This window comes from Saccopteryx bilineata, chromosome 5 (genome assembly GCF_036850765.1).
Source record: "Saccopteryx bilineata isolate mSacBil1 chromosome 5, mSacBil1_pri_phased_curated, whole genome shotgun sequence".
NCBI classification, from domain to species: Eukaryota; Metazoa; Chordata; class Mammalia; order Chiroptera; family Emballonuridae; genus Saccopteryx; species Saccopteryx bilineata.
This window is the reverse complement of record NC_089494.1, coordinates 46,699,908-46,715,180: the sequence shown is the minus strand read 5'-3', so window position 1 is coordinate 46,715,180 and position 15,273 is coordinate 46,699,908. Positions and strand designations below refer to the sequence as shown.

General features: G+C 38.4%; 1 protein-coding gene across 2 annotated transcripts in view; it reads left to right on the top strand.

Moving 5' to 3' along the window:
• WDR75 (WD repeat domain 75) overlaps positions 1–15,273 on the top strand; it is a 51,709-nt gene that overhangs the window by 10,912 nt on the left and 25,524 nt on the right. For both annotated transcript variants that reach the window (XM_066280448.1, XM_066280447.1), the window contains exons 5-14: positions 637–761; positions 3,295–3,365; positions 6,472–6,591; positions 7,061–7,149; positions 9,844–10,002; positions 10,841–10,900; positions 10,992–11,107; positions 12,252–12,427; positions 14,074–14,231; positions 14,713–14,893. In XM_066280448.1, coding sequence (XP_066136545.1) covers positions 637–761; positions 3,295–3,365; positions 6,472–6,591; positions 7,061–7,149; positions 9,844–10,002; positions 10,841–10,900; positions 10,992–11,107; positions 12,252–12,427; positions 14,074–14,231; positions 14,713–14,893 — 1,255 coding nt within the window. The remainder of the gene's footprint in view (positions 1–636; positions 762–3,294; positions 3,366–6,471; positions 6,592–7,060; positions 7,150–9,843; positions 10,003–10,840; positions 10,901–10,991; positions 11,108–12,251; positions 12,428–14,073; positions 14,232–14,712; positions 14,894–15,273) is intronic.

Below are 15,273 nucleotides of genomic sequence, written 5' to 3'. Positions count from 1 at the left end.
ATAGACTACACCAGTAAAACAAATTGTTTTCTGTTTTTATATATATTGAGCATATATGTATATGAGTTGTGGAATTAGACTTACATTTAAAACTTGTGTATTTAGCCTGTCTAGGCAGTGGCACAGTAGAGTGTCAGCCTGGAACGCTGAGGTCCCATGTTTGAAACCCCAAGGCTGCCAGCTTGAGCACAGGCTCATCCAGCTTGGGCATGGGGTCGTCTGCTTGAGCACAGGATCATAGACATGTCCCCATGGTTGCTGGCTTGAGCAAGGGGTCACTGGCTCTGCTGGAGCCCTTCAGTTAAGGCACATATGAGAACGCAAGCAATGAACAACTGCAAGCAATGAGGTGCTGCAGCTCTGAGTTGATGCTTCTCATCTCTCCTTCCTGTCTGTCCCTCTATATCTTTCCCTTCCTCCTTCCCTCCCCCATCTCTCTCTCTTGCTAAAAAAAAACCCAAAACCCTTGTATATTCAAAAGAAGAGTCCAACTTTAAGGTACATTTTGTTCAAGATGGGAGTTATCTTGGCATCCTGTGTATTCTAGAGTACTGGTTAAGTTTCATGTGAATGAATGCACTTATTTACTTTATCTAGCAAAGCTCTATATTAATTAATATAACTTGCTTTGGCTAGATGTATTTCAGCTGGTTTCAGTGAAACTGCCCAAATCATCAAGCCAGGAAGTAGAAGCCAAGGAGCTCTCCTTTGTTTTGGATTACATAAACCAGTCACCCAAGTGCATTGCCTTTGGAAGTGAGGTAAAATCTATTTTGTTGGTCCTCTTTTTTGTACATAAAATCTGTTTCCTACGATCTTTCCTCTGAACATTTTACATTATAGTGATTTAATAATACCTTGAGTTACATTACTTTTGTTAGTAACTAAGATACTTTGTTAGTAACTAAGAAGTCTTGTTTCATTAGTTTAGCATGTATTAATGGTAGAGGTTTTTAGGACTATCCTAATTTTGTCTGTTCTGTATTGCTTTCATGAACTCTCCGATTGCCCCAAACGTAATCAGTATTTTTGCATTTGCACTGTATTTCTTAGTCTGTCTCATGTAAAAGCTACTTGAATCTTTTCATTTAGACTATTTTTTCTTTAGAAAATATGACCTCCCTATCATTAATATGCCCATTATAGAAAATTTGGAAATGACAGGAAAATATAATGAAGAAATTAAATCTTATCAGTGATAATATATAAGGAATCTTCTACTTTTTCCTAAACATATATATAACTTTTCCCCAACTAAATTGTATCTCACAGCTTTTTCTTTTTTTAACTGAACATTGCAACATGAGTGTGTACTTTCATATTCATCAGAAATAAAGATTGTGTGATGTTCATACCGTGACTTATTCAGCCATCACCTATTAATAATCACTTTATTAAAATCAAGTACCACCAAAAGGCTCTAGAAAACGTTTCTTTAGTCTTAAGCTTTATAGCAGGGGTCCCCAAACTACGGCCCGCGGGCCACATGCAGCCCCCTGAGGCCATTTATGCGGCCCTCGCAGCACTTCCAGAAGGGGCACCTCTTTCATTGGTGGTCAGTGAGAGGAGCAGAGTTCCCATTGAAATACTGGTCAGTTTGTTGATTTAAATTTACTTGTTCTTTATTTTAAATATTGTATTTGTTCCTGTTTTGTTTTTTACTTTAAAATAAGATATGTGCAGTGTGCATAGGGATTTGTTCATAGTTTTTTTTATAGTCTGGCCCTCCAACGGTCTGAGGGACAGTGAACTGGCCCCCTGTGTAAAAAGTTTGGGGACCCCTGCTTTATAGCATTATTTTGGCTTTATCCTGAAAAGGGCTAATTTCTTAAGAGTAAACTCTTTAATGTTATAAAATCTTTAGCCTTATAGTCATCAGTTAAATGCAAATTAAGTTACAGTAAGGTACCACTTCATATTCACTAGAACAGCTAAAATTAAAAGAATTACAGTACTGAGTGTTGGCAAGATACGGAGCAAAGTTCAACACGCCTTTACACGGACCCAGCAGTTCCACTCCTTTGTAGAGAAATGAGAACGTTACCAGAGAATGACATGCAAGAATGATTAATATTCATCATAGATACAAAATGGAAATAACCCAAATGTACATCAGTAAGAGAATATATACAGTATATTCATTAGAATGCTGATTCATAATAAAAAGGAACTAATGATACACATAGAGTGTGGGTGACTCTCAGAAAGGAGATGCTGAGCTAAAGAGTTCAGAAACGATGAAGTATTTACTGTACCATTCTGTTTGTGTGACGTTCTAGAAGAGGCAGGGATATGGTTATAGAAACCAATAGTTGCTGGCCAGGGTGAGGACATTGGGGAACTACTGGAAGGAGAAACAAGGGAACGTTAATCCTTATTGGTAGTGATGGTTACATGGATATACACATATGTGTGAGACATTGCATTTTATTATATGTAAGTTATGCCATAATGGAAAAAATTTAAATCATATTTTTATTGAATTTACTGGGGTGACATTGGTTAATAAATCAGTACACTGTATTTCCCCATGTACAAGACACTCTCATGTATAAGATGCACCTTAATTTTGGGGCCTGAAATTTGGGGAAAAATGTATTACATAAGGTTTTGAACTCAAGTTTTATTCATCGTAAAATTCATACAACTCCTCATTACTGTCAAAAAAGCGGGAAATGCAAGTACAATATCTACCACCACTGTATAAGACGCACACAGTTGTTAGACCCCAGTGTTTTGGGGAAGGATGCGTCTTATACATGGGGAAATACGGTAGGTTCCAGGTCTATGGTTTTATAATACTTCATCTGTACATTGTATTGTGTGTTCACCAACAAGGGCAAGTCTCCTTCCTTCACCATTTGTCCCCTTCTACCTTCCCTTCTTTCCCCTTTCCCTCTGGTAATCGACACACTGTTGTCTGTGTCTGTGAGTCGTTTTCCTCTGTTTAATCCCGTCACCTTTTTCACCCAGTTCCCAACCCCCTGTCCTCTGACAGCTGTCAGTCTGTTCTCTATGGTCTATTTCTATTATGTTCATTAGATTTTGTTCATTAGATTTCACATGTGAGTGAAATCATATGGTACTTGTCTTTTATACCTAAAGCTGGACAGCCTAGTCTTAGGATTTAGGACCTAAGTTCTTTTAATTTCTATGATACTAAAGTAGGATTAGTATATTCATAGCTTAACTATGATAAGTTGTTTTATATTAATACTCTTAATTTGCAAATAAAATTATTGTTTCTAAGAGTGTTGGCTATTTTTGTGAACGTTACCTTCTCTGAATCCCCAGGGAGAATATGTTGCTGCAGTACGGGACTTTTACTTATCTGTTTATTTTTTCAAAAGGAAAAAAACATCAAGGTACGAAATCCTTCCTGATAGCTTTATTTACTCGAGATTTTTATTTTGCCTGACCAGCGGTGGCGCAGTGGATAAAGTGTCGACCTGGAATGCTGAGGTCGCCTGTTCAAAACCCTGGGCTTGCCCTGTCAAGGCACATATGGGAGTTGACGCTTTCTGCTCCTCCCCCTTCTCACTCTCTCTCTCTCTCTCTCTCTCTCTCCCCTCTCCCCTCAAAAATAAATAAATAGAAAACAATTTTTTTTAAGTTTTTTCTTTCGTTCTCACACCTGTGATCTAAAACTATTACTAGTTTCATATTACAAATGATTGTGAAACCACAGATACAGAGGTAGTTTTGGTTTGGGGTTTTTGTTTTTATTGGGGCAGAGGAGTTTTTGGCCTGCCACCTAATAACATTTAACTATTAATTACAATTATATTTTGTATTAACTTGGTGGATTATGGCAGACTTGACATATTTTCTTTATCTGATCTATGACTTGGCCTTGTAAGACAAATGTTACTTTTGGCCACATTTCTTCAAATTTCTTTTTATTTTTTAATTACAGTTAACATATATTAGTTATAGGTGTTCAGCATAGACCTTTATTTAACTTACAAAGTCTAGTACAGCCTGACCAGGCGGTGGCACAGTGGATAGGGCATCGGATTGGGACGTGGAGGACCCAGGTTCGAAACCCAAGGTTGCCAGCTTGAGCGCGGGGTCGCTGTCTTAAGCATGGGATCATAGACATGACCCATGGTCGCTGGCTTAAGTCCAAAGGTTGTTGACTTAAAGCCCAAGGTCACTGGCTTGAGCAGGGGTCACTCTGCTGTAGCCCCCCAGTCAAGGCACATGTGAGAAAGCAATCAATGAACAACTAAGGAGCCTCAGTGAAGAATTATGCTTCTCATCTCTCTCCCTTCGTGCCTGTTTCTACCTGTCCCTCTCTCTGTCTCTGTCACACACCAAAAAAAAGTCTAGTACCCACCTGACACCATACACAGTTATTACAGTATTATTGATGACATTCACCATGCTGTACTTTACATCCTGATGACTGTTGTAACTACCGATTTGTACTTCTTAATCCCTTTACCTTTTTCACCCAGCCTCTCAACCCCCTTACCACCTGGCAACCATCAGTTCTCTGTTTGTTTCTATTTGGCTTATTTTATTTTTTAGGTTTCAGTTTTTAATCCATAATGTGTGGGTTTGAGGAATCTTTAGTCACAAAACCCTGGGGAGCTTTTTCTAGCCAAAACCCCTTGTACACCAAGATTCTGGTGTGCACATTTATGTCAGAATTGGCTTTGATTTGGAAATGCTTTTCATCTGACCAGGCGATGAAAAGTGGACAGAGCATCGGCTTGGGACACAGAGGACCCAGGTTCAAAACCCTGAGATCACTGGCTTGAGCACAGGCTCACCAGCTTGAGCATGGGGTCGCTGATTTGAGCATGGGATCGTAGACACATCCCCATGGTTACTGGCTTGAGCCCAAGGGGTCACTGGCTCTGCTGGAGCCCCCTGATCAAGATATACATGAGAAAGCAACCAGTGAATAACTAAAGGTACCACAATGAGTTGATGCTTCTCATCTCTCTGTCCATCTCTCTCTCGCACTAAATAAAAGAAAAGAAAATGCTTCTCAAGATAGTCCTTATTGCCTTGTTAAAGCTGTAGGACTAAGATAGGCTTTGGAAGACCTGGGTTTAAAATGAGTCAGAATTAATTCATGTGAATTTTGCTGTACCTCAAATTAACATATATTTTAAACGGGGATAATATCTTTCTAATAGAGTTATAAAGATGAGTAAGATAACATATTTAAAGAGCCTAGTGCTAGGCATGAGGAGTCACTTCTCTGATGACACTGTCCCTTCTTCCCTTTGACCATGTCAGTATTAGCATTTTTTTTTCTTTGCAGTATAAATGAGAATTCCAGCATTTTTAGATACATTAGCCAATTTTCTCAGATAGAATTTCTTAGGCTTGTGCATGCGTATCTGATGGTAAATTAGCTTTGACAAGAAATTTGAACAAACTTTGTCCAGGCAAAAAGCCACTAAAAGGAATACCTTTTTTTTATTTCAATGTCACTGGCCTCTGCAAGCAAGTTATGATAGAATGTTAGTCACATGAAGTATTCAAGTCAGTATTCAGTGAATTCTGAGAGCTCTCCCCATTTCGGGTGGAAAAGATAAGAAATACCTTTTACTTAACTACATCACCCCTTAACCAAAAGACTAATAATCAAGAAACTCCCTGCCTGACCAGGCAGTGGTGCAGTGGATAGAGCGTCAGACTGGGATGCAGAGGACCCAAGTTTGAGACCCCGAGGTTGCCAGTTAGAGTGCGGACTCATCTGGTTTGAGCAAAGCTCACCAGCTTGGACCTGAGGTTGCTGGCTTGAGCAAGGGGTTACTTGGTCTGCTGTAGCCCCACGGTCAAGGCACATATGAGAAAGCAATCAGTGAACAACTAAGGTGTCGCAACGAAAAACTAATGATTGATGCGACTCTCTCTCTCTTGTCTCTGTTAAAAAAAAAGAAAGAAAGAAACTGCCTGACCAGGTGGTGGCACAGCGGATAGAACAATACAGCATTGGCCTGGGATGCTGAGGACCCAGGTTCGAAACCCCAAGGTTGCAATCTTGAGCGCAGGGTCACTGGCTTGAGCAAGGGGTCACTTGCTCTGCTGGAGTCCCCCCCCCCCTCCCGGTCAAGGCACATATGAGAAAGCAATCAGTGAACAACTAAAGTGCCGCAATGGAGAATTGATGCTTCTCATCTCCCTGCCTGCCTATCCTCCACCCCTTGCTAAAAAAAAAATTAATAATAATCAAGCCTGACCAGTTGGTGGCACTGTAGATAAGAGCATCAAACTAGAATGCAGAGGGCCCAGGTTCCAAACTCCAAGGTCACTGGCTAGAGCAAGGGGTCTTTTCCTCTGCTGTAGCTCTCTGGTCAAGGTTCATATGAGAAAGCAATCAATGAACAATTAAGGCGCTGTAACAAAGAACTGATGCTTCTCGTCTCTCTCCCTTCCTATCTGTCCCTCTCTCTCTGTCTCTGTCACAAAAAAAATGATAATAATTTAGAAAATATTGTTTTCTTTTAGGTTTACTTTGTCATCTTCAAGAAATAAAAAACATGCAAAGAACAATTTTACATGTGTAACATGTCACCCAAAGGAAGATTGCATAGCAACTGGTCACAAGGATGGCAAAATCCGTCTTTGGTCAGTAACTTATGAAGAGCATGCTGGTGATTTCTGTGCTGTTTTATCTTAGTGCTGCCGAACATGGCTCTCTGTGGGCCCAGGGTAAAGAATGGCATTGAAAAACCACTACTAGCAAGAAAGATGAGGCTGTGCTGACGTCCTCCATGTCTGCTGTTATATTCTTCTTGCATCGACTTACTGTTTTACGTGGAGGGAAATTTTCAGTTTTGCCTATAGTCATTTTATTGAAGAGAACTTTCTTTTGTCTGCCTTTAAGTAAAAAAGAAAGAGTGACAATACGAAATATTTAAATAGACGCACAGATGGCCTGTTGTTTATAGAAGTGACTCCGGTTAGAAGTAGAAATGTAGTTTTTGGACATTAAGACCCATAAGCTTTATATAATTTGCTATTTGAGGCATACCCTGCCATTATTTTTCTAATTTATGCCTTGAATGAAATTTAAAATTCGGGTTTTCCCCAATAGGAGGCATTTTGATGACGATAAGAAGTACACATATACATGTCTGCATTGGCACCATGATAGGGTCATGGATTTGGCTTTTTCAGTGACAGGTAAGTGCAGATTTAGTAATTAAAATGAAATTTTGAAGCATGTGAATCTAGTATTTAAATTCACTATATTTATAATTTGAAATATTTAGAATTGCATGAGCCAAATGAATTGTAAACACTTGTATATCACTCCTGTATTCTGAGCATTGCTCAGCACCAAACCATATACTTGAACTTTCAGAGCCCTTCAGAATATTTCAAAGTGTACAACTGTAATAAAGTCTGTTATTAACCTAAAGAACCCATGTAAATTATAATACCTGTTTCTTTTAAAGTATGTCTGCATAGCTTGGTGCTTATTTTTCGTGTGTAGCTACATGATTAGTGCTTTAGATCCATTACCTCGTTTATGGCCCTGGCCAGTTGGCTCAGTGGTAGAGCATTGGCCTTGCATATGGATGTCCCAAGTTTGATTCCCTGTCAGGGCACACAGAACAAGCTCCCATCTGCTTCTCTACCTCTTCTCCTCTCACTTCTCTCTCTCTTTCTCTCTTTCTTCTCCCCCCTCCCTCCTGCAGCCATGGCTCAATTGGAGCGAGTTGGCCCCAGGCACTGAGGATGACTCCATTACCTCATTTATTCCTTGACCCTATGAAACAAGTTTTCTTTATTCTCATTTCACAAATGTAAGAAATGAAGTTTATAATTGAGATTTAATTTGCCTCAAGTCCCAAGGCTAGTAAGTTGGATTTGGACATAGGTCTAATTCAAAGGCTTGTTTTAAGTGTAAGATTACCTCATTGGCATTCACTTTTTAAAATTAATTAAGACCTTTATTTCATTTAAGCTACGTGAGAGTGTGGCTATAGTATAGTAAAACCACCTCCTTGAAAATATAGTAGGATGTTCTTCAACAGAAGTTTGGAGAAATACATTGTATCTTTGGTTACTTTCAGCACCCAGCACCCTCATGCCCATGTGACGAGCGTTGGATCAGCATTAGTCTGGTCCTGAAAGAAGAGAGCTGGGTGCTAGGGAAGATGTGTGCCTGGAGAGAGGCATCTTTCTCCCGCAGGCTAGCTGGAGACCAGGTCTTCTCCAGGCTCCCTGGATCGTTGCAGGGGTACTTGGGTTTAACCCACTGGAGTCTCTGGAGGTAGGAGGCGTCTCTAGCCGCCGTGCTTGGGTTTGGGGAACAGTGACTGGTAGATAACATGCCAAGAGTAGTATAGCAGGAGTACATTCGCAGTGTGTGGGAACTTAGAATAAAAAGGATATTAAGCCTACAAAAAAAGATGTAGGCTACTCTTATCTTCCCCACTGTCCTCCCCCCACCTCCCCCCAAAAGTACAGACAAGCATGCATATGTACATACATACATAATGTTCCAAGTAGTGTCTTTATTCTCTCCTAACCTAACATCAGTTCCTCTTCCTTCCTCCTCAACTTCTCTGCTGTGGTCCCGGCCCAAGTCAGGGCCAAGACAAATTGAATTTATTGTCACTGTGACTTTTCTCTATTTTTTCACTTTATCCATCTCCTCTCATGTAGCTAGCGGTCACAGCTTTCAGTGGTGACCTTAGTTACTCTTGAGCCCTGAGACATTCAGGATTGGCTTTTTCAGGTGGTTATCAGCACTTGAAGAATACTAAATGCTTCTACCTTTAGCCAGGGCTTTGATATAGGAGGTACTATAGATAATCGTGGTTATCAGAGTGCTGAATTCTTGATTTTTATATTTCAAGTTGTGTGAGTATTTATAAATGAAAAGTAATGGTTACATACAGTACATGGTTGTCAATATTGACCCTGTGTAGGTATAAGAAAAGTAATAGAAGAAGAAAGAAATTACTTAGCTGTGTAAAACAAACTATACATTATGGTTGTTTTGAGAACCTTTGTAAGTTAAGGCAAATAGGATCAGTATAAACTATTTGGGCTCTGCTTTGAACCCAGTCATGCTGTGTGTGAACACTGAAGTAATTGTTGCTTTTTCTAATCCTTAAGCCTCTCATATCTTAGGACTTCCAGATAATGTTGAATAAAAGTGGTAATAGTGTTCCCAAACATAGAGGAAAGTGTTCAGCATTTTATTCCTTAAAGTAATGTTTGCTATAGATTTTCTCTTGGTATAAATGATGTAAATATAAAGGTCCCATCATTGCTGAATGTTGTTATAAGGATAGAATCTTATCATTTAATACTTTTTCTGCATCTGTTAAGGTACTTGTGATTTTCCCCTTTATTCTGTAAGTGGAATTAATTATGTTCATGTTTTTCCAACATTAAAACAACTTCACATTCCTCTGCAGTGATGTCTTATCCTTTTAATAGATCATTGGATTCAGCTTGCTAATTGTATTTTGTTTGGGAATTTTCATCTGTCATAAAATTGGTGTAGAATTGGTTTATTTATTTCTTGCTATTTGGGAAAACTCACCAGCAAAGCCATCTTGGCCTAGAGGATATTTGTTTCATTCAGTTTTTCTTGTTATCAGAGGATGAGTTGGTCAGCAGCAATATTACTAATCATATATTACTGGAAAGGAAAATTTCTAAATCAGTGATCTTTAAATCTTTTGTCTTCAGAGTATATTAAAAGATTAAAAGATATGAATGCCCTTGTTTACATGTTTTTAAAAATAGTTCATTTCTCTTAACATGGTCAGAAAAATTAAAATGCTAATTATATTTTTCCTTCTATTTTTTTCTCCCAAAACACTGTCCTTTTCATTTCCATGGCTGGATGCGAAGGCACCAGCCTGCTGAGTGGCGGGCGGGAATCTGTCCTTGTCGAGTGGCGTGACGCCGCGGAGAAGAATAAGGAGTTCCTCCCCCGGCTAGGAGCTACTATCGAACACATCTCGGTCTCCCCGGCGGGGAACTTGTTCTGTACGTCTCACTCGGATAACAGTAAGTCTCAAGTTGTTATTGTGAAGAACACAGTTTGTGTAATGCCTCAAGTCACCTGACATCTGTAAGGGACAGAAAGTCAGAGACCTCAAACTAATTAAGACTGGCACCAGATTTAGTGAGCAGTTTTTTCCTACATCCTCCTGTTTTTGTCACCCCTTTCTGCCTCAAGATGCCACCAGAATCCAGTATTTTCAGAATTGTTATTGGGAAAATGTAGGACCAAGTGTATTTGGGTTTTGTTGTGCCACTTGTATTTCAGAACTCTTTTATGTGGAATGATGTGGGGAAGTAAAGAAAGAGTTTTGAAATGGGCATTTGTGCTTTCAAAGATACAATGGCCTTTTCGAAAGAACACTAAGATTCTTCTTTGAGATAGCCATCATGTCAGTGTGGGAGTTCTGTAGATTCTTCCAGAAGGGGGCAGTCTTGTTTGTTTTATTCATCCTGTGACTGCTCAGCCTAGGTGTAGATCCCATAGTCTGTTGCCTCCTTCCCCTTCAAAACAGAACATAACTGAGCAGTACATTAGTGTTATAACTCATTTCAAAGGGAATTATCTGTTACTTTCACGGTATATAAGCTTCTGAATTAACCCTTAAATTGTATTCATAGGCACGACTGTTAAAACTTAAGAGTTTCCAACAGAAAATCTCCAAATCTCCCCATCCGGTTAAATCATAAAAATACATTCTTGATTTTCTAGTAACACTTAACTAAATTGAGCACACTCACTTGTTTTGTATTCTGGTATATTTCAGAATAACAAATTCAGTTAATTTTTTTTTTTAACTTGAAGTTCTGACCTATGTATGTTTAAATATTTTTTCACCCCCAGAGATAATAGTCATTCACCGAAATCTGGAGGCAACCGCAGTGATTCAGGGCCTCGTTAAAGGTATTGTAGAACGCAGTGGATTTGGAATTGTGTACATTTTAAAAGTGAATATTTGTCTGACTTCAGCTATCATTTGTCACTCTTTTTGCAGACAGCAGTATCTTGACCGGTTTGATGATTGATCCAAGAACTAAAGCTCTGGTTTTAAATGGAAAACCTGGCCACTTGCAATTTTATTCTCTCCAAAGTGATAAGCAGTTATATAATGTAAGATTTTGACCCATTAACTAGCCTTAAAACTAATGAAAACTCTACAGTACTGCCAGGGTCTGTAGTTGACTTAGTAGCTTGTAAAACAAGGTCTTGTTGCCTGTGTTTGCTTGAGCATAGTCAGTACTATCCGTTGTTTACAGCATAATTCTAATAGCCATAGTCACAGACCAAGTCTACATGTAAGCTAGGTGGCGCTCTTGGGCAGTCTCTATTTTATTGTGTTTCAGGCTACACTCTAATTAGCTGTCACACGTATCTGTGACTTCGAGTCACAAGGCTAGGAAATGAGAGGAGAGAGCTTGACAATACAAATATGCCTCTGCTTTGTGGTGAAGCAGTACACTGAAGAGTAAATGTTGAGTGTAGATTAAAGAGGAAGGCTTCCTATCATCCTGATAAATGCAATTCAGCCTTCCCGTTTTCCCTTTGTTCCCCACAGTGCCCTTTACAGATTGCTGTCAGGGGGCATAACGCTTTATTTCTCTTCTTCACTTTTAAACCCCTCAAAGATAGGAAACTATTGATCTTTGTACATTTCTACTATGCCTGGAAATAGTAGGCACTTAATACATGTTTAGTAAACAAAGTGGGATTTAAAAAAACAACAGTAAATAAAATGCTGGCCTACTTAACAGTATTTCTATTTTCTCTTCTTAAAAATTTGAGATTTTATTTTTGTTTGTGTTTCTAGTGATGTGGAATCTAGCCTTAAGATTTTACATAAAGCTATTTGTTCTTAGAAACAAGTGAAAAATATTACTATCTAAAGCAGGGGTCTCAAACTCGCGGGCCGCATGCGGCCCGTCGAACAATTTTGTGCGGCCCGCAGACTAATCCACGAAGTTCAAATTGAGACCCCTGATCTAAAGGCTCTGTTGTATTGTATAAATAGGTCATAGTAATCACTAATATCCAAGCACATTGAAGACTAATCATCACCGAATTGGTACTATATAATGCACTCCATTTTTTAATTGCAAATTTGATATCCATAAATAACAATTAGTTTACTTTTCCCTTTTAAGTCTATTACTATAGATTCTAAAAGTTATTTATCATGTGGTTACTATTCTTTGAATGCTTTAACTTATATGTATTTACATTAATAAGCATTTTGGACTTTTTTTTAACCCATCAGTTAGATATTGTGCAGCAAGAATATATCAATGATTATGGTCTGATCCACAGTCAGCTAACCAGGGCTGCATTTGGCTGCTCTGGTAACTGGCTTGCAACAGTGGAACAACGTCAAGAAAAGGAAACTGAGCTTGAATTGCAAATGAAACTGTGGACATATAATAAGAAAACACAAGGGTAATACTATTTCTATAGCCATTAAGTTTTAAAGAAAATATTTTACTTTCTGTATTTGGTTTCAGTTCTTGGTTTTTAAGATGTTTTATTTTGATAAGTTTTAAATTCAGAGTAATGAAGGAGGTATTATTTATCTAATAAAGCCTTTAAGCATGGTGGCACAGTGGATAAAGCGTTGACCTGGAACACTGAGGTTACCGGTTCAAATCCCTGAGCTTGCCTGGTCAAGGCATATACAGGAAGCAACTACTACAAGTAGGTGCTTCTTGCTTCTTGCCCCTCATTCCCTCTCCTCCCCTCTCTCCAAAAATCAATAAATCTAAAAAAAAAATTATCTTTAAAAAAAAAGCCTTTAAGCTTTCTGCTCTGAGAAAGCACAAGTGTCCTCCTAGTTACCGTGTCGTCTCATTGTGTAAATGAGAAAACATGGGGTAGGGTAGAAAACATGTCCCAGAGGACATACTGCCTATTCCAGGAAAATCCAGGAGTAGAATCTGACTGTCTTAGCTCCTTTCCTCTTTTAATAATATTATATTATACTATTATTCTTTGGATAAATGGCAATGGTGGACAGCAGAGAAGTTGAAGTGTAGCGTGTGTTTTGATTAAATAAGGAGCCCACCACTTTCTCATACCTTGTCTATATTAGCCGTTTCTCAGTCCTTGCTGTGTGCCAAGAACTGGCCTTTGTGCCCATTGTCTCACTAATCTTCCCAAGATTTCATAGGTGAGGAAACAAGCCTGAACTTTTTAAAACCACATTATCTTATTCTGATGTTTTCAAAGTGCATAGTCCTAGCAGTTTATCTTTCGTTCATAGTCATGCCCGGAAACAAGCTTTGAAAGTAGTTTGGGTGATTATAGAGGTGTCAGGTTACGACACAATTCCGTTCCTATGACAGTGATGAAACCCGAATTTTGGTGTAAGTCGAAACACCACCCTAGCCTAAGTCGCTTAACCTATCCTAGCACAGTTGTAAAATCATAATCTAGAACTTAAAAACACAACTAAGCCACAGAAGAAGAATATTGCATATTCTCTCGCCGCACACAACCAAACTGGTTCGCCCACGTGGTCTGTTGAGGACAATGCTAACGGCGTAAGCCAGAGTAATTTATGTGTCAAATTTTAAAGTTTTTATGGTAGTGAGCATTGTAAACTCAAAACGTCGTATGTCAAGACTGTCGTAGCCCAAGGACCCTTTATAAATATTAAATACTGATTAGGACAGTTTAGGTAGATTTCTTTCTGTTTTCATGTCACAGTGGAGTCTTTTATAGTTATTTCATTCTTTGCTTATTTTCAAAAGTAGATAGTGAGGCATCTGTATTCTATACAATTTTTCTGTAGTACAGTAGGCTTTCAGGTATTATTTTTTGATGACTATTTTGTATCATTAAGCTGACATTATGCATAATCATCTATATTATATAATTACACAGGACAGAAATAATCTGTTAGGACTCTCCATTCTGTGGCCATTAGAGACAAAGCACTCAATTGTTTGTCATTCTACGTGATAATGTGTTTGTTGCCCCTTCTTACAGATGCTATTGTAAGATATACAACATGTAAAAAATTCTTATATGACAGTATATCATACTGTCCTGGTGTAAGAATAAATTGATGATTTTCTTCCTACTAGGTTTGTTCTTAATACAAAGGTTAACATGCCACATGAAGACCACATCACAGCTCTCTGTTTCTGCAATGCAGAAAAACATGAAACCCCCACCTTGGTGACAGCTAGTAAAGATGGTCACTTCAAAGTATGGATATTAACAGATGATTCGGATATATACAGTAAGTTAATTAAATATAGTATATCTGAAGACCACACAATTTTAAGAATTGATATATTTACTTTTTATGAATTGTATCCATTCTGGGAGGGCATTTTCTGTCTTGTTTAATTCTATAGGATATTGCCTAATTTTGAAAAGGTTTAAGAGATTATGTTACTACATGTCTTTTCTCCAAATCTCTACTTTTTTTATGGCCTACTTGATTAATCATTTGCTGATTATTCTTTTTCCGGTTTGCAGGGACACGGTAAAAAGGGCTTCCTTCTGTGGGTAGTCTTTGCCCTGCTCCACTAGAGGGAGGTCAGGGTCTCCGGGAGGGGACATGAATTTCAAATCGGTCAAAGCTTTGTAGCATTGCTTAGTAAAGTTATGGGGAGCACGTTTTTCTGTTGTTTATTTGTTTATTAATTTTCATTGCTTCCCTAAAATGTTATCTAGCATTTATACAGTTTCTGAACCTATGGTCTATATTTCCACAGAAGAAGCTGTTGGCTGGACCTGTGACTTTATGGGTAGTTATCACAAATACCAAGCAACGAATTGTTGTTTCTCTGAAGATGGCTCTTTACTGGCAGTTAGTTTTGAGGAAATCGTTACAATGTGGGATTCAGAGACATGGGAACTAAAATGCACATTTTGTCAACGAGCTGGGAATATAAGGTAGGTAATTAATTTGGGGAATATGAAGTACTTTTTATCGTTATTTAAACCAGCCTTTCTACATAAACTTTAGTAGTAATTTATCCTTTCACTAAAGGTAGCCTTGGGTCAGTGGGGCCTGCAGCTAACCAGAGTGCTGGGAAGCTAAAAATTCTTTGCATATGAACCATGTGCTATGATTTACCAATTTCTGAGATTAAGATTAACATTTAATTCTAGGCCTACACATTTTCTCTTTGTAATAATACTTTCATGGTTGTGCTACATAATAATAGAAGCTATACTTATACCTCAGTGGTTCCAAACAATGCTTATCAGCAGTACCTGCCATTTTATTTCATGTGACCATTTGAGGACAGAATGGCAGATGACTTATGAAA